The sequence below is a fragment of the Carlito syrichta genome, unplaced genomic scaffold, assembly GCF_000164805.1.
Source record: "Carlito syrichta isolate Samal-C Ts95f unplaced genomic scaffold, Tarsius_syrichta-2.0.1 Scaffold305835, whole genome shotgun sequence".
Taxonomy (NCBI): domain Eukaryota; kingdom Metazoa; phylum Chordata; class Mammalia; order Primates; family Tarsiidae; genus Carlito; species Carlito syrichta.
In genome coordinates, this window is record NW_007249931.1 from 291,567 (window position 1) to 310,457 (window position 18,891).

The 18,891-nt window shown below is 46.3% G+C and overlaps 1 protein-coding gene and 1 long non-coding RNA gene across 2 annotated transcripts in view; one reads left to right on the plus strand and one right to left on the minus strand.

Annotated features, from left to right (window-relative positions):
* Window positions 1-422: 422 nt before the first annotated feature.
* The window catches only part of LOC110596048, a 22,581-nt gene continuing 4,112 nt past the window's right edge, over window positions 423-18,891 (plus strand). Inside the window, exons 1-2 of the long non-coding RNA XR_002482225.1 lie at window positions 423-518; window positions 16,528-16,701. This is a non-coding gene — a long non-coding RNA (uncharacterized LOC110596048). The remainder of the gene's footprint in view (window positions 519-16,527; window positions 16,702-18,891) is intronic.
* On the minus strand, window positions 8,234-15,495 carry LOC103265102 (zinc finger protein 778-like). The gene is given in 7 exon segments (XM_008062806.1): window positions 8,234-9,753; window positions 9,756-11,334; window positions 11,760-11,836; window positions 12,316-12,396; window positions 13,852-13,978; window positions 14,597-14,685; window positions 15,174-15,495. Coding segments are annotated over 7 exon segments (2,151 nt in total). The 5' UTR covers window positions 15,199-15,495; the 3' UTR covers window positions 8,234-9,580.

The following is an 18,891-nucleotide window of genomic DNA, read 5'->3' on the forward strand; positions in this document are numbered from 1 at the left end:
CGGCTCTGGCGGAGCTGCCCCTAAGTGGGAGGAGGCGGGCGGGGGACCAGGCGGCGGCGGCCCCGGCCCGACTCACCCGAGGACACGCGCGGAGGCGGCGGCGAGGGCGGGGACTCCGGAGCAGAGAGCCGGGGGAGGCGCCTAGGACGTGTCCTGAGCGTGGTCCACGCGACCCTGGCGGCGACAGGTGCCTGATCAAGGACACCCGCGCCCGGTGGAAGCGCGAGGAGCCCGGCACTCCCGGTCCCAGATCGTCCCGTTCCTCCGGCCGCCGTTCAGCGGAACCCGCCACCGCCCGGAACCGCGCTCCACGCGGAAAGAGGAAAGAAGTGGCGCGATGGGGCACCGCACAACACGCGCCGAGGGCATTTCCGCTTCCGGCATCCGCCAGAGGGCGGGTAATCCGGAGAGACGTGCCTCCTCTGAGGCCGGGAAATTTTAGCCTGCCCCGCGTGGGTGTGGGGCCCGGGGTGGGCTCCACACGGCATCTGGAGGCAGAGACAGGCTCAGAGCACAAGGTGAGGGTGGAACCAGCCCTCGGGAAGGGCCCAAGCCTTCGGGCGTAGCGGAGCGAACGGTATGGCTGGGGCAATGAGGCGGGGTTGACTGGTGGGGGGCGGGGCTGCGAGCGGGAGCGGGCTGCCTGGAGAGGGCGGGGCTGACTTTGGGTGGGCGGGGCTGAGAGCGCGGCGATCTTGGCTGAGGGAGGGCTGGGCTGAGACCGGGGGCGAGCCTGACTGAGGGCGGGGGTGCTGAGGGGCGAGCGGCGCGTTCCTCTCCTGCACGTCCTCTAGCCTTTCCGCGTGCCTGGCCACGTCCCAAAGTCCAGATAGCGACTGGTCTGCGCTGCCATATGGGCCACTCCACGAGGCAATGTACTCCACTCGCTTAAGCCAGTCTTGAGAGTTTTATTTCCTCTTGGTTTTGTCTGGACACCGTGCCAAGCTCTACGCTCATTCCTTTGTGACTTCGGTGTTTTTCCTAATAGCTTGAACTTTGTTCAGCGACGCATTGCTGGCTCCCTTTTCCGGGTCCCACAATTTCGCCTGGCCTCCCTGGCACCTCGTGAGACGGCCCTGACGCCGGCCCCTCCTCCAGAGGCAGTGGGTTTCTGAGTTCTCCTGCAGTCACTGTGCTGTGCTTTTCCCTGGGTGCTCTGTGGAGTTCATGCAGTCACTGTTAGATCCTGACTTGCCACACACTTTATCAAGAATTCTTCCTGGGCATTACCAAATCTGTTTGTGCACCCGGAATTGATCACTATTTTGCTGTGTTAATATACTTTTGATGTATAAAATCTTTAATTATTATGTAACCAAAAGAGTTTGTTTTTAAAATATTTTGAGTTTCCTGCCTTCCTTTAAAAAGGCTCCTCAGCCGAGTTCGGTGGCTCAGCCTGTAATCCCAGCACTTTGGGAGGTCGAGGCATGTGGATTGCCTGAGTCCACGGGTTCGAGACCCACCTGGGCAACTTGGAGAGACCTCGTCTCTACAGTAAATCAAAAAATTAGCCAGGTGTGGTAGCGCCCGCCTGTAGTTCTGGCTACTTGGAAGGCTGAGGCGGAAGGATCGCCAGAGCCTAGCAGGTCGAGGCTGCCACTGCATTCCAGTCTGGGCGACAGAGTGAGACTCCCAACTAAAAAAAACCAAAAAACCCAAAAATAAAAAAATAAAAGAAGTGAAAATAAAAAGGCTCCTCAAACTCTACATTATATTCAGATTTTCAAATATTCTTTTGAAATGTATTACTTTTTAAAAGTTATGTATCTTTTTTCTTTTTTTTAGAAAGCAGAATTTATTGAGAGGACAAGAAAGCTCCCATAGTGGGAGGGGACCCAAGGGGTCTGCCCTTAGATTGTGTATCTTTTACCGAATGTATTCTGGCATGTGGCGTGGGGTAGTGGATGCTATTTTTTTTTTCCTCCAGAAAGTGGGCTAGCTATTGTAACGCTGCTTATTGAGAAAAGGCAGCACAGCAGGAGGTGAGTGGCAGGGGAGTGAGTGAAGCTTCATCTGTATTTACAGTCACTTCCCATTGCTGGCATTACTGCCTTAGCTCCACCTTCTGTCAGATCAGCACTGAAAAGCTTGCTTCTCTTTCCAACATCTGTCTTAGTGAAGCAGGGTTTTCTGCAGTGACAACAACCAATATGAGATTACAGAATAGACTAGACATAAGCGACACACTTCAGGTGTCACTGTCTACCATCATCCCCAGATAGGATCATCTAGTTGCAGGAGAACAAGCTCAGGGCACCCACTGATTCTGCGTTATGGTGAATTGTATAATTATTTCATTATAAATTATAATGTAATAATAATAAAGTGTACAATAAAGGTAACACACTGGAATCATCCCTGCCGCGGCCCACACAATTGCCTTGAGGGTCCTGAGAGAGAGCGGCGAGAGATTAAGAAAGACAGACACAAAGACATAAAGAAAAACTGGGGCTAGGTGGGACACTTTCCTCTGATGGAGAAGTGGCCCCAAACTAGCTCAGAATGTTTATTTTATAATCAGGCACAAAAGAAGTTGGGAGGGATTCAAGGTCTATGAGGGAGCCATAACGGAATTTTGTTGCTACCTAAATGGCAAGCAGTTCTGCGGTTTTCTTGTTGTAACTAAGGCTTTATCTGTACTATACGCACCCGGATGTGTGGGCCACTGAGACACCGTTCCATGTAGCAGGCTGCATCCCTTGCTCTTTGGCTAAGATGCAGAGCAACCAAGTGGGACCTTGCCTTTGCTTGAGGCCTTGCCTTTGCTCAAGGCCTGCTGTTCAGACAGCACTCATTTGCTCCCCACATCTCACCCTTTTCTGTCTAAATGTCGGCGATGGATGGCTACTGCGGTGGCTCTGAATTGGCGTTAGAGGATTCCATACCCGACTGGTAAAAACAAGGGAGGATTAGAGCAAATATGAAAAAACTCAAAACATACCAGGCAGAATGTTTTAACATATTAAAGGGATTGAATCCCTTGAGATCATTAAGAAGATTTTGTACTATTTGGGCGGGTTGTACGATAGGATCTTGGCTATTCTGGATGGCTAGAATATTGTGGTAGAGCTTGAGCAGGTTTGTGCTGACGTTATTGTTACTCCATATGCCTTGGAGGTGTTTTTTAATTAAGTTCCAATTCCAAAGGCTATTATTATAAGAAACACAAGTAACACAAACCCAATTGTATGCCGCATGGCATTGTTGTCATTGTTTCATTTTTATGCAGTTTATCTGGTTTCACAATTCAATGACTGCAGCCTCCAAGGCATTCAGTTTTGTTTCTAGTTTTAAATCTATGGATTTTTGTTGTTGTAGGACCTTGGAGGTATTTCGAGCTAGAGTGTTGATGAACTCGGCATTTTGGATGGATTGAGACTGTGGCAGCGGTAGTCACTGCAGAAGTGATGACCAAAATTAAGGTCATCCAAAAATTATCAATCCAAAATTATCAATCCAACGGCCCTACGAGGCCAGGATTCAAGTTGGTGGTGTAATTCCTGAAGCACCTGCAGTCCTGCATTATAATACCAAGGGCCTGATATATTAGTAGGAATCATAATAAAGGGAGATGGGTGTAAAACCAGGATGTCTTGTCCCGCATATGGCGGGTGACACAATTTGTAAGATTACAAGAATTACATTGTAAGGCATAATGGTTATCTACTGGGGTGACATTAACAGAGCCAGTTAAAAGAACATAAGGGAGTTGGACACAGGCCTGTACCCCATAGCAGGGGGAGGTTGTACCACAACTTTCTCCCAAATCGACCAATGACCCACTAGTAAAGTTAACAAAACCAAGGGAGGCAGTGAGCTGCCATAGTTCCATTTGGATGTCACCTTGGGAAGAAGTAAGGATGTTGCCAACAAAGTCCCGAGGGGAAATGAGCTCATGGTTAGGATGAGAGGGGTCCAGTCTGTGAGACCAATATAGATTAAGAGGGGGGTTTCTGTACGATTTCAGACCATGGACACAGGAGTGGCACATTCTATCCAATTGGGGATTTTCCAAGCTCTATCCCTGTGCTATTAGGGCAGTATGGGAGATATTGGGTTGAGCCTGGGAGACATTATAAGTAGAACTAGGGAACCCCCACTTAGATATGGTTTGTACGTATTTTATTATGTCCCAAGGGCCTGAAATATTAGCTATTTGTGTAGACCCATGGGAGGTTTTATTTTCTTGACTCACCTTAAGAAAACCCAACTTAGGGGTATTAGAAAGGCAAATAGGAGGGCTATTACTAGCCCCCATGAAGTTAAAATTTGTACTATGGTCAGCAGTAATATGTTTATCAGACTGTCCCCTCAACATATGAGTATCATTGGTAAAGACAGGGACCTACCCGCCAGCCCAAGTAACGCGTTGGAGAATGGGGGGATCTGGGAAATAAGTCCAGTAAGGATTTTCCCTTGTCCCACCAACCTGACAGGCAACAATCGCTAACATGGCCATGAACAAGGCTTGGGGGGAACTTGGCCCTCTAAGTTATTTACCGACCTACGTTGTTTACCAAGTATCCAATTAACTGACCCTTGAGCAGGGAAGCAGGGGCATGTTTCCTGCACAAAGCTTAAAAATTTCTCTAGCTGAGAACCTTTAATTGGGCAGCCTTTTGCCCAAAGCATAGATTTTAACACTTTGACATACAGACTCCTCTCTTAGGAGCCAGAATTACCCATGTTTTACAACCAGCTGAAACTAAATCCGCTCCTTACCTTCCTTTATTTATTAGGTGCTCATCTCTTGGAGCATCTCTTCACCTAAGATTAGGAGTTCTCTCGTGCTCAGGTCCCTGTTCAGGCGCCAGATGCCGCGACCAGCGTGGCTGCCTAGAGGGTCCCGAGAAAGAGCGGCGAGAGATTAAGAAAGACACAGACACAAAGACATAAGGAAAAGCTGGGGCCAGGCGGAACACTTTCCTCTGACGGAGAAGTGGCCCCGAACTAGCTCAGCATGTTTATTTTATAATCAAGCACAAAGGAAGTTGGGAGGGATTCAAGGTCTCTGAGGGAGCTATAACGGAATTTTGTTGCTACCTAAGTGGCAAGCTGTTCCACAGCTATCTTGTAGCTAAGGCTTTATCTGTACTTTATGCACCCAGATGTGTGGGCTTCTGAGACACTGTTCTGTGTAGTAGGCTGCATCCCTTGCTCTTTGGGTAGGATGCAGAGCAACCAAGTGGGACCTAACCTTTGCTTGGGGCCTTGCCTTTGCTCAAGGCCTGCTGTTCGCATGCCACGCTCATTCACTCCCCACATCTATCCAGATGCATGGGCTCTGAGATGCCGTTCCCAGTAGCAGGCTGCATCCCTGGCTCTTTTGCTAGGATGCAGAGCAACCAAGCGGTACCTTGCCTTCCCTTGGGGCCTTGCCTTTGCTCAAGGCCTGCTGTTCAGACAACACTCGTTCACTCCCTACACATCCCAAAACCTCCCTCTCTCCCATCAATGGAAAAATTGTCTTCCACAAAACCGTCCCTGATGCCAAAAAAGGTTGGGGACCACTGTCTTAGCATATATCCTTGCTTTATTGCTAGTGCTATTCTGTTGTAAGGATATAATACGTTTTATTTGATTTATCAATTGATGGGCATATGGGTTGTTCTCAAGGGGTATTCTGAGCACTCTGTGGAAATTCATGTATATATTTTTGTGGATACAGCTGACTATTTCTCTTGGGTATATACTAAGCAGTGGAATTACTAGGTCAATTTGTACCTATATATTTAACATTGGGAAAAACACACTGCTTTCCACAGGGAAGCATTCCCTCCAGAAACCTCTGAGAGTTTTGACTTCTCTGTACCCTTGAAAACACTTGTCTTTTTCATTTTAGCCATGCTAGTGACATGCAGTTGATACTCTGACTTAAGAAAGGTTACCAAGTAACTTCATGATGCAGTTCACTAAAAGAAGTGCAGGCCACTAAAAGAAGAGTTTCTTACTCATGGTACTAGAAGAAGGGGTCATGCCTTCCCATGTAGGGCCCACTGGAGCTGTGAAGGTGGTCAGGAGGCAGAAGCAGGAGTAAGGAGCAAGCAAGGACCATGACCCTTATGGAGGTGTCCACAGGACAGGCAAGGCAGGGAAGAACGAAATGTCTGGGGCTGGTTCGTTTGAATAATGCTGGTGGACTCAGGGGCTTGGGACATGTCCCTAGCTGCTCAGTGCCTTGCCCTGGGCTGATGCAGGGCAGGGGACATGTTGGATTGGTGTGCTAGCACTGGATAAAGGAAGTGGCCAGGCATATAGGGGTTGGATGGTTGATTTGCAAGTGGAGTGGTGCTCCCTAGCAAGTTGTTCACCATCTTTGGGAATCACCCAGCCCTAGTGGGGATCAGTCTGCCCCAGTCAGCAAGACTTCCAGGACATCAATGTGTCCAAGTATACAAAAATGAAACATAGTGAGTACAATTGATCCTCTAACAGTTTAAGCTCACACTCAGGAACACTGAGATGACAACAGTCAAGACTTTCAGATAGGAGGGCATACATCATCCAAATCAGTACAGACAACATCCTGACAAGGAGAAACACAGGCAGTAGTACACAGGACATGTAAGCCAGCCCACAGCCAAGCTTTCCATTCTGCAGTGTCTTAGTCTGTCTTGTGCTGCTGTAACGCAGTACCTGTGGCTGGGTAATTCACACAGATGAGGTTTATTTTGCTTACAGTTCTGAAGGCTGACAAGAAGCATGGCACCCATATCTGTTTGGCTTGTGGTGGGGGCTTTGTCAAAAGAGGGCAGAGGTCAATGGAAGACGCACATATGAGGAGGGAACAAACCCAAGGATGTCTGGCTTAATAACACCTGTGCTCACAGGAACTAATGCATCTCAAAAGCCAACCCAGTCCCAAGAGGGCAAGAGCTAATGACATCCAGCCATTCATGAGGGATCAGCCCTGTAACCGAAATGCCCCATTAGGCCCCACATCCCAGACCTGCATGGGGGGATCAGGTGTCAGCATACTTTGGAGGGGACAAACACACCATATCCAAACCTAAGCATGTGGTCTTACTTGAGAAGGCAGTTTGGAAATGTTGGCAGGTCAATAATAATCTACAGTTGTAAAAGGTATTAAAAGTATAAGTCTGACAGTAATTAAGACGGCAGATTTGGAAAAATGTTGTAAAGGGAGGCAGTGACAAGTTAAAAAAAAAAAGTAAGAAATATTTTGTGAAAAACTGAGGTGAGAAAGTAAGATCAAGATAGAGAGCTGTGGGGGTAATGGGAAGCAATGGAGAGTCAGTGGTCCCCTCTCAGGGGAGGGAGGTTGACTGACATGAAACAGGTACAAAGTAGAAAAATAAAATAATTTTGTTATCAGTTATCAAGATATCTTCATGTCTGTGATTCAAGCACGTTGGGAGGCTAAGGTGGGAGGATTGCTTGAGCCCAGGAGTTCAAGACCAGTCTAGGCAATATAGCAAGGCCTTGTCTCTACAAAAAATTCAAAAATTAGCCCAGCATGGTGGTATGCACCTGTAGTCCCAGCTACTTGGGAGGTTGAAGCTGTGATTGTGCCACTGCACTGTAGCCTGGGTGACAGAGTGAAACGCTTATTCAACCCCCCTAAAAAAAAATCAGTATATCACAGACATTAGTAACCAATCCTACTGACATAGGGTGGGATGTGATGCTTTGGCTGGGATCACCCCAGAATCATGTATAAGTGGACAGCAAGCTCAAGCAAGCACAGAACCCCAACTGTTGAAGGAGGAAAAGGGAAAATGCTTGGTGTCAAATTTGTACCTTAGGAGCACTGTTCACGGTTTCACTCCAACGGAGGTTCTGGAGAATTGGGTGAAGTCATCTCCAGGGATGAGGTCTTAGCTGGGTGACATCTCTACCAGCAGTGAGCCTCTCAGGACAATGTGTGGGCCAGTGGTCTGGAAACCACTTGTTCAACATCCCTCTCACTGGGAGTCCAAGCACAAGGGTGAGGCAACTTGCAGAGCTGACCTCACACGTGACCCATGGTTTCTGATTCAGGCAACTACGAACAAGTTCCAATGGGGACCCAGGGCCTAGTTCAGACAATCAGGAAGGTACTGAGTCTTTACCGGAACCACTACAACCCATGCAAGCAGTTCAGATTCACCTGATGGTTGCTGAGTCACTACCAAAATTGACAGGCAGCTGTAGTTGGGCTCCATGGCCACATTCACCCAAGACACTATCCATACCCACTCCTCTCTATGGACAAACAAGTGATGCAAAAGTACACAGTTCTCCTTGTTCGAGATTTATTTTGTACTGCAATGTATGTTACCAGCACAGTGGGTGGTTACACGCCATGGAAATAGTCATCAGGCAGCTGCAGATCCAATGACCATAGAATATACAAGCTCAGATAGTAGAGTCAGAAGTGCACATATTTCCCCACTCTGGTGCCTGGGTGTGCTGCTCTGTATGTGTTCAACGGCCCCATTCAGAATGTGACATGATGGTGTTTTACATACTGCAACAGCAAGACTAGCTGTGTTCTCAGGTGTTTTTTGATTTTTGTAGCATGTAAACAGAATGACTAACACAGAAGTTGGTTATACTGCCAGTCCCAGCAGTTGCTGGACCCAGACATTGGATATCATTGCTCTGCCAGGCTGTAGAATAATCCAGAGATCAGAGACAGCATTCACTACACTGTTACCGGGATGCCCACCTCCCTGGGGCAGGGGTCATGGTTCTGCCTCCATTCTCATGAAATCAGGGTCTCTCAGAACACTAACATTAACCTCACTCTTTCTCCACTTTGTCCCTCCTTGCTCCCTGGCCTTTTTTATCTGTAAGAATACCTTGTGAGAGGAAAAACAGGGCAATTTCTACAATGTTTTAAGTTGCCTTATAAATGCCATGTTGGCTGGTACTAGCCCCTGTGAGTAACCATGTCTAAGAGCGTGACAGAACAACAAAGGATCGACACTGCAAAATGGGACTAAGTTTGAGTCCTGAAGCCCACTTCAGCCAGGTTTCAGTGTGGAAGGTGTAGGAAGTGGGCTGGAGTGGTATTACTATAGGGGAAAAAGTATTACTCCAGGAATGACCAGTGCAGATCTATACATGTTCATAGTATGCCTACAGATCCACTCAGGAAGTCTTATCTCTGCCAGCATAAAATATTTCAAGACAGAGAGGCAATGCCAGGATGTAGTGCAACATTAGATCCTGTACATTCACAATTTCTAGTGTGAACCACAATTGCTAAAGGTTGAGAGATAACGTAACATTAAAAAAATGACTTTCTACCATTTCTTACCTTCTTAGAGTTTTTCTTCATTGTGAGATAACAAGTGGATATGGAAGTCTTGAGCAGTACAACTCTTCCACACAGCACACATCAATAGGGTTCGTCTTCACAGGAGGATCATACACCATTAGTAAGACCTGAGGAAGCATGAGGGCTTTCTGTGCTTCTTAACTATGTGGCTCCAGGTGAGGTCTTACTCCAGGACTATAATGAGATTCTGATGGCTCTCCACAGTCCTCAAAATCAAGGGGCATCTTGAATGTGAATTCACTCATGTCTGCAAAGTGAACTAGGATAACCAAAAGTTTCCCCACATCCTTTAAATTAATAAGCTTTCTCATGAATGTGAATTTTAGTGTGATGAAGGCATGAGTAATTCCTAAAGGATTTTCCACATTCCTTACATTCAACAAGTTTGTTGTCATTGTAAGTTATCAAGTGTTCATTTGGTAGATAAAGCCTATTGTAGGCTTTTCCACATTCCCTACATTCATAGGTTTCTGTTTAGTGTGGATTCTCACATGTTTATGTAGATGTGAGGAAGCACGGAAGGCTTTTCCACATTCCTTACATATATAGGGCTTCTCTCCAGTGTGAGTTCTTATGTGTTCAGTAAGGTGGGATGATGAAGCGAAAGCTTTTCCACAGTCCTTACATCTGTAGGGCTTCTCCCCAGTGTGAGTTCGTATATGTTCAGTTAGGCTTGAAGAAACAGTAAAGGCCTTCCCACATTCCTTGCACTCATAGGGTTTTATTCCTTTGTGAATGTGAATGTGCTTATTCAGGCTTGCAGAATTTCTGAAGGATTTTTTGCATACCATACATTCAAAGGGCTTCTCCTCTGTGTGAGTTTTTAAGTGTTCATTTAGAAGATAAAACCTATTGTAGGCTTTCCCACATTCCTTACACGTATAGGGCTTCTCTCCAGTGTGAGTTCTTATGTGTTCAGTAAGGTGTGAAGATGAAGCGAAAGCTTTCCCACATTCCTTACATCTATAAGGCTTCTCTCCAGTGTGAGTTCTTACATGCACAATAAGGTGTGAGGATGTGGTGAAGGCTTTTCCACATTCTTTACATTCATAGGGCTTCTCTCCACTGTGAGTACGTACGTGTTCAGTTAGGCTTGAAGAAACAGTAAAGGCCTTCCCACACTCCTTACACTCATATGGCTTCTCCCCAGTGTGAGTTCGTACATGTCTAGTAAGGCCACAGCGCACAGTGAATGCTTTCCCACAGTAGTCACACGTATAGGGTTTTAGTCCAGTGTGAATTCGAGCATGATTGTTAAGGCATGAGGAATTTTTGAAAGATTTTCTACACACCATACATTCAAAGGGCTTCTCCTTTGTGTGAGTTTTCAAATGTTCGGTTAGTAGATACAACCTATTGTAGGCTTTCCCACATTCCTTACATTCATAGGGCTTCTCTCCAGTGTGTGTTTGTAGGTGTTTAGAAAGGCCTGAGCGCCCAGTCAAGGCTTTCCCACACTGATCACACACATAGGGCTTCCTTCCAGTATGAGTCCTCACTTGTTCAGTTAGGCTTGAGGAAACCGTGAAGGATTTCCCACATTCCTTTAGTTCAAAGGGCTTCCTGACAGTGTGGGTTTGCATATGAATTTTAAGGTCAGAAGGAGGTCTACAGACCTGGGGATTCTTTAGAATGTGCATTTCAACAAGCTCAACATGGCTTGTGGGGTGAGTCAAAGCTCTCCCACATTGCTTCCACTCATGCAGCTCTTCCCTATTATGAGTTCTCATATGTGTCTGAAAATACGACTGATTAGGAAATGCTTTTCCACTGTCACTGCAGTCTGAGGATTTGTCTTGTGTGCAAGTTATGTGGTCAGCAACATCTGGAGTCAGGCTAAAAGCTTTTCCACACTGATTCAACACAGAAAATCGTTCTCCAGTAGAGGTTTCTTTGTGCAGAATAAAAAAGTATTTTCCATAATGACTGGACACATAAGTGTTCCCTGCACTTTGAGTTCTCATGTATGTAATAAGGCCCGAGTGTTCACTGAAGATTTTTCCACGTTGCTTGTGGTAACAGAGCTCTCCTCCACTGTAGCTTCCTGCCTATTAATGAAGGGATGGAGGATGATTAAGATTTTTGAGATATATTAATAAGAATTCACACAACTGAGAGAACACACAATTAAGATGACTTTTTGTTACATGCATACATTGCCTGCACTATAAAAGTCTTTCAAATTAGAGAAAGAAACTCTATGGTAAAAATCCTGTTTCATCTGCTCTAACCTTAAAGAATTTCCTATATATTCTCACTAGTTATGCATATGGTAATATATACATGAGAGAATGCAGAAGCTAGATTTAGAGTATCGCACAATTTTTCATATTCAGGGTATCCCTCCAGACGTTCGTACCCCAGGGGTGAATACTACTTCTCTTAAATATGTCTAATTTTTGTGCATTTTCTACATAAAAATCTCAATCTTTTATGAGTATGGCAAATTGAAAATCTCTCTTGTTAATCTTACCATTTGAATCCCATTTGAAGGTTTAAACCAGAAAATATCTGGCCGAAGTGTTGACCCTTTGGTTTTAAGTCGCCATTCTGAAGTGTAAGAGAGAAAACATAAGGGTTTGCAAAACAAAATGGTGAATGGGGTAATTTAAAAATGACCAAACGCATTGGTCTTTGCTTTTATGTTAAACAATAGAAAACTAAAAGAAAAATAGATGTAAGCAACTTGGCTATATCTACAATTAACCAATAGACTTGGGTCAATATTTACTAATTTTTTAAAACAACTTATTCTGCAAAATTAAATATGACGGTGAATAAAAACTGTATTATGAAGAAAAGATCTGGATGAAGACCATACACTAAAACTACACACTCAGAGAAAAAAAGAACAGTTCATCTGTGGGCTCAGAAAAGTCTGGGACAGATGGAATGAAGAAATACCTCCAAACTTTGGAGTTCAATGGCCTCACATTCAGTGACAAGGTTTGTCTCAAGACATTTCCTTATTGTGTTTCTAACTACACTGAACTTCTCATCAACCAGGGATGTTCCTCATACTCACTCACCTTGGGGATCTCCTTCCTGCACAGTCCCCAGGTTTTCCTCCCCCTCCAGCCAATACATCACACTATGGTTGAGCAGGTTTCCTGGACACAGAGAAAGACAAACCAATGGAGAAGGCTCATGCAAGACAGGACCAGTCACCCGTGAAACAGCAGCTACACATCTAATGAAAGCAGCAACATCACTTCAAAAGAGCCCAAAATGCAAGTACTCCATCCTTCTGTGTCCCTAACAGATTAGCCATCTCTGACCCTGGGAACAATACATGTATAAACTGTTAGGAGTGGATGTGATGTGAGGAGCAGACAAGCACTGTCACTGTAGCAGGCCTTGAGTAAAGGCCCCAAGCGAAGGCAAGGTCTCACTTAATGGTCCCAAGCTCATAGGCAAGGTCTCGCTTGGAAGCTCTGCATCCTAGCCAAATGCAGGCTGTGAGGGATGCAGCCTGCTACACAAATGGTGTCTCAGATGCCCACACATCCGGTACACATACTACAGACAAAGCCTTAGCTACAACAAGACAACTGCTTGTCTTTATTTTATTTTATTTTATTTTTTGAGTTGGAGTCTCACTTGGTCGCCTAGACTGGAGTGCAGTGGCCACTCCCGGCCACCGCAGCCTCAACCTGCTGGGCTCCAGCGATCCTTCCGCCTCAGCCTTCCGAGTAGCCGGAATTACAGGCGTGCGCTTCCACGCCCGGCTGATTTTTTGATTTATTGTAGAGATGAGGTCTCGCTGCCCAGGCGGGTCACAAACCCTGCTTGCCTTTAAATAGCAACATAATTTCATTATAGCTCCCTCACAGACCTTGAATCCCTTCCAACTTCCCTTGTGCTTGATTATAAAATAAACATGCTGAGCTAGCTTGGGGCCACTTCTCCTCCATCAGAGGAAAGTGTCCCACCTGGCCCCAGCTTTTGTCTTTGTGTCTTTCTTAATCTCTCACTGCTCTCTCTCGGGATTCTCAAGGCAGCTGCGCGGGTCGTGGCAATAAACCACTTTTATTGAGATAGGAGTGAAGAGTGGTCTTCTTTCCCTTGGGAAACTACTTCCCAGGGGTTCTCAGCATTAGAGTGAGTCAGAGTCATCCAGAGGGCTTGTTAAAATGCAGATGACAAGCCGGGCTCGGTGGCTCAGCCTGTAATCCTGCGCCTTGGGAGGCTGAGGTGAATGAATTGCCTGAGCCCGTGGGTTCGAGACCCGTCTGTGCAACTTGGTGAGACTTCATCTCTACAATAAATCAAAAAATTTGCCGGGTGTGGTAGCGCGTGCCTGTAGTTCCAGCTACTTGGAAGGCTGAGGCGGAAGGATCGCTGGAGCCCAGCAGGTCGGGGCTGCGGTGGCCGGGAGTGGCCACTGCACTCTAGTCTGGGCGACAGAGTGAGACTCCAACTCAAAAAAAAAAAAAATGCAGATGCCAGGCCTCACAAAAGACACTGACCAGTGTGTCTCAGGTGGATTCTGAGTGTCTACATTTCTAAAGAGTGACAGTGATGCCACCGATCCTAGGACACTGAAAAGAACCACGCACTCTCACCTATGGAGGCCAGGTTCTCGCAGGTCTCCAGCATCACATCTCTGTACAGGTCTCTCTGAGCTGAGTCTAGTAAAGTCCATTCCTCCTGGGTGAAGTACACAGCCACATCTTCAAAGCTCACCGAGTCCTGCAGCATCACACACATATGGTTTGGGCCATGGAAGTTGTCTGTCAGTGTTCACTGGAGTGTGAAGAAGCAGTATGTGTGTGCACATTCCTACATGGGACTTGGAGGCCCCAGTGTCTACCCTGTGGCCCAGTGGACCTGGGAGCTCTCCTCTGTCCACACTCACTCACTGTTGGATCTCAATCATGTGGCTCTAACAGTACCTCTAACACGGGAACTTACCTCCCTGCAACTAGACAGGGAACTCTGACATCCCATTTCCCTCACTGCAGCACAATCCTGAGTACATTACACACATGTTAAAGGGTGGTGACAAAGAACTTCCCGGAGGAAAAGATGCTTCTCGAATCCTTACCATGTGCCACAGCAAAATAAGAAGCATGCATTTGGCTCCACGAGGTCAAATTAATAATCAATGCAGAAACACTGGGATGAATATAAAGGTGACCCCTAACCAACTAGGCTCCGCTCCCTGGAGTGGTTCAACTAGAAACTCAGTCCTTGATGGAAGCTTCACTTGCACAAGAAGCTGTGGAGACAAGTCTGACTAGACAGAACTGTGTCTATTTCTGGTGGACACAGGGATGTCATCTTTAGAAAAACATGCTTTCGGTATACCTGGTAGCAATTGATCAGACAGTCAGCCACCATCCTTGCTGCCTCTGTCTGTTCTTCACGGAGGCCAATTGGGTCTGTTGAAACATGACCTGTTGGAAAAGATGAAGGCGCCTGAACCCACAGCTAAACAAATTCACACACTCCACGCCCAGGGTCATTGCAGCCTAGTAGGAAATCTTCATGCGTTTCTGCAAAACCAACAGCATGCATATGCATACACACACACATACACACACATGCCAGACAGCGCCAAGACAGTTTGTCTGCAAGGTGAGCTCTGCTACCCCTTGGGAAATGGCAATCTTACATGACAGGTAAAGATACTTAAGCCCCAGTAAATGTGGCTGCAGTAATAAAACTCATATGAAGGAGATGAGGCATCCCCTCTTCTAAAGCAACATTCTAGGGCTGACTTGCAAACCCATGTACTCTGGCACATTCCAGCACCTTCACAATAAGCCAGGAGCAAGACTGCTCATGCCCGACCCAGGAGCAAGACTGCTTAGGCCCAACCCAGGAGTCTAGCTGTGTGGGGACCTTCCCGGAGTCCTTGCAGAAGAGCACATACAGGACTCACCATGGGACACATCGACGGCTGCCATCTGAGAGGCTGGTGGTGAGTATGTCTAAACACGCCTCTCCTCAATGCCATCACCACACCAGGGTAGCTCGTGAGTCTACATGGATGACGCACTCTCCATCTCTCTGGGTCAGAATGTCTGGAGACACATTCGCATCCATCACAACCAGGAAACATTACCCATCAGTCATCTAACTTCCCAACTTGCTCTCATCAGATGATGCGTGAGAAAGCCACTAAAACCAATTTACACCATGAGTATCCATACCACCCACTGTCAATTACTGAGGAGCAGCATGTGCCACAAGACTCAGACGAGCCTTGGAAATACTAGTTTACCTAATTATCACAGCAGCCCTCACCACAGATACCACACTTACTTACTAGTTGAGAAAGAAAAACCCAATTCGATAACACAAACTGGTTCCCTATCATCCCCTTCTGAAGTGATGAAGCAAGACTTGAATGCAAATTAAATTGTTTCATGAGCTGGTACTCCTGACTTCATAATTACCCCTGTAAGAAAAACAATGATTTATTTTCACAATAAGTCACAGCTATACATAACTGCTTTTTGCTGAGTCACTTCCTGCTTCTCTTTTTTGCAGACTTTTACTTTGGTGGGCTTTTTTCATGTAAACTTCAAGGGAACCAACTGGAACAAAATCTTGTAAGCCAACTGGCAAATAGGATATGCAAATGAAGTAAGTTTGTCAAACCTTTGTTAACCAATTAATAAACAGAACATGCAAATGAACTAACCAGGGAACCCAATCAATGTACAACATGTAGGCAACATCCGGGAAACTGATGTAACCTCTGGAAGTACCCAGCCTATGAGGAAACAGGCTTAAATACTCTGGCTGAACTGCTTCGGTGTGCCTGCTCATCCGAGGAACACCCGTTCTTGCAAAAGTGTTATTAAAGAGTTGCTTCGGCTGGGCTCAGTGGCTCAGCTTGTAATCCCAGCACTTTGCCGAGGCCAAGGCAAGTGGACTGCCTGAGCCCATGGGTTTAAGACCAGCCTGGGCAACTTGGCGCGACCTTGTCTCTACAATAAATAAAAAATTAGCCCGGTGTGGTAATGTGTGCCTACAGTTCCAGCTACTTGGAAGGCTGAGGCAGAAGGATCACTGGAGCCCAGCAGGTTGATGCTGGGGTGGCTGTGAGTGTGCCACTGCACTCCAGCCTGGCCGACAGAGTAAGACTCCAACTCCAAAAAAAAAAGAAGTTTGCTTCATTCTACTGGCCTCCATGTCATTTTTGGAGGACCCAGTCTGGAGGAGGTGGTGCTCCCTAGTACCCACATCTCTAGCAGTTGGGGGCTCACCCAGGATATCTGTGTCTATAGGACTGGACCCCAGTTGGAGGGGGAGATCCATCCCACCTGATTTTAGATGCCCTGCTCCAGTCAGGTGCAGCTTGCAGAGAAGCCCGAGGCTGTTGCAGGAGATTCAGTGGAAGAGAAGCAAAGAAAAAGGCAGGCACTACCGTGGCATCCTGGCAATCTCGTGCACGAGCTAAGGTATGAAAATTAGACTATAGGTACCACCTTGGGGGTTCGGAAGATTCTTGGGGGTTGAGTATGTGCAACTAAAACGTTTTAATCCTGAAATCTGCATGAAACCTCCATTAAAGGGTGTTGAGACTTTCATCAAAGGCCTAGAGTCTGTAAGACATCTTTCATCAAAGGCCTAGGTCTATGAGACATCTCCATTATGGGAGATTGAGCACCCTTTTGGAAAACTCTGGAATTGCACAGACTAACCTGGTAACCAAGAATGGGTGATAAACAGTCTAGGCCTAGGAAGGGAGGTCAGAAGGACTCCCTTGAAATTCTCCCAGATAGTCCACTGGGGAGAATGTTGGAAAATTGGGAAAATGATTCCAGAACTAAGAAGAAGGGAAAGAGGGAATGATTAAATTTTGCTGTTTTATATGGACAAAAGAAACTATATGTCAGCCCTTGGTCTTTTGGCTGGAGTTTGGTTCCGATGAAGATTGGCTTTGCCAAACTTCAGCAATGTATGTAAATAAGCCCTCTGTTTCATCTAAGGAAAGAGACTATGCCCTTTGTTGGCTACCGCAGGCCCCTCCCATGTTTCCCTTTAAAAGGGGAAATGTGAGCCGGGCTCGGTGGCTCAGGCTGTAATGTAATCCTGCGCCTTTGGGAGGCTGAGGTGAGTAGATTGCCTGAGCCCGTGGGTTCAAGACCCGCCTGGGCAACTTGGCGAGACCTCATCTCTACAATAAATCAAAAATCAGCCAGGCGTGGTAGCGCGCGCCTGTAGTTCCAGGAACTTAGAAGGCTGAGGTGGAAGGATTGCCAGAGCCCAGCAAGTCGAGGCTGTGGTGACCGGGAGCAGCCACTGCACTCCAGTCTGGACGACAGAGTGAGACTCCAACTCAAAAAAACACAAAAACAAACAAACAAAAAAACCAGGAAATGTGGTTAGGAAAAAGAAAGAAAAACAATCTGAGCCCCCAGAGAAAAGGGAAAAGCCTTGGGATCTACTTTCCTGTATTCCCCCGCCTTATAATTCTCAGAAAGACCAGGAGTGTGAGGGGGGGACAATGACCAGGAATGAGGATCTATCAGGAATTCGGTAATCAAGATCCCAGTTTCCAACATATTTATCCTAACGTGAAAGGGGAATTGGAAGAATGCCAGAAAGATATTGCAAGGTTTCCCATTCCTCCTGGGGATTCAGGCAAAAAGTCAAAACCTTTCCCCTTAAGGGAAGTCCCACTGGGACAAGGATAAATTGGTTTTGTGAATGCTCCATTCACCATTACAGAAGAAAGACATTTTAAGAAAAAAATGAAATCACTTCTAGAGGACCCACTAGGATTGGCTGATCAAGTTGATCAATTTCTTGGGCCTAACATATATACTTGGGTAAAACTAATGTCAATTATGAATGTTTTGTTTACTTATGAATAAAGAGGAATGACTAGACAAGCGGCTATGTCCATCTGGGAACGGGATCATCTCCCAGCCCCAGGTATACAGCCTGCTGAACAAAAGTATCCAAATACTAACCCTAGATAGGACAGTAATAACCCAGGAGATAGGGTAAGAAAGCAAGACTTGAAGGAACTAGTGATTAGGGGCATTTGGAAATCTGCCCCAAGGTCTCAAAATGTTTCTAAGGCATTGGAAATTCTGCAAGAAAGGGAGGAAACTCCCATAGCCTTTTTATAACTACTCAGGGACCAAATGAGAAAACATTCTGGATTAGATCCAGAAAACCTTGTAGGACAAGGATTGTTGAAAGTAAACTTTGTTACTAGGAGCTGGCCCAATATTACTAAAAAGTTACAAAAGCTAGAGGGATGGAATGAAAGACCGACTGAAGAACTGTAGAGGGAAGCACAGAAAGTGTTTGTTAGATGAGATGAAGAAAAGCAGAGGCAGAAAGCTTGAATTATAGTAAGGACTGTCAAAAAGGTGGTTCAGAAACAGCAGTAGGAGGCACCCATGGGTGGGCTCCAAAGGCCAGAGAAAGCAAACTAAAGAAAGAAGCAGTCCAGGCTCGGTGGCTCAGCCTGTAATCCCAGCACTTTAGAAGGCCGAGGTGAGTGAATTGCCTGAGCCTGCAGGTTCGAGACCCGCTTGGGCAACTTGACGAGCCCTCATCTCTACAATAAATTAAAAAATTAGCCGGGCATGGCAGCGCGCGCCTGTAGTTCCGGCTACTTGGAAGGCTGAGGC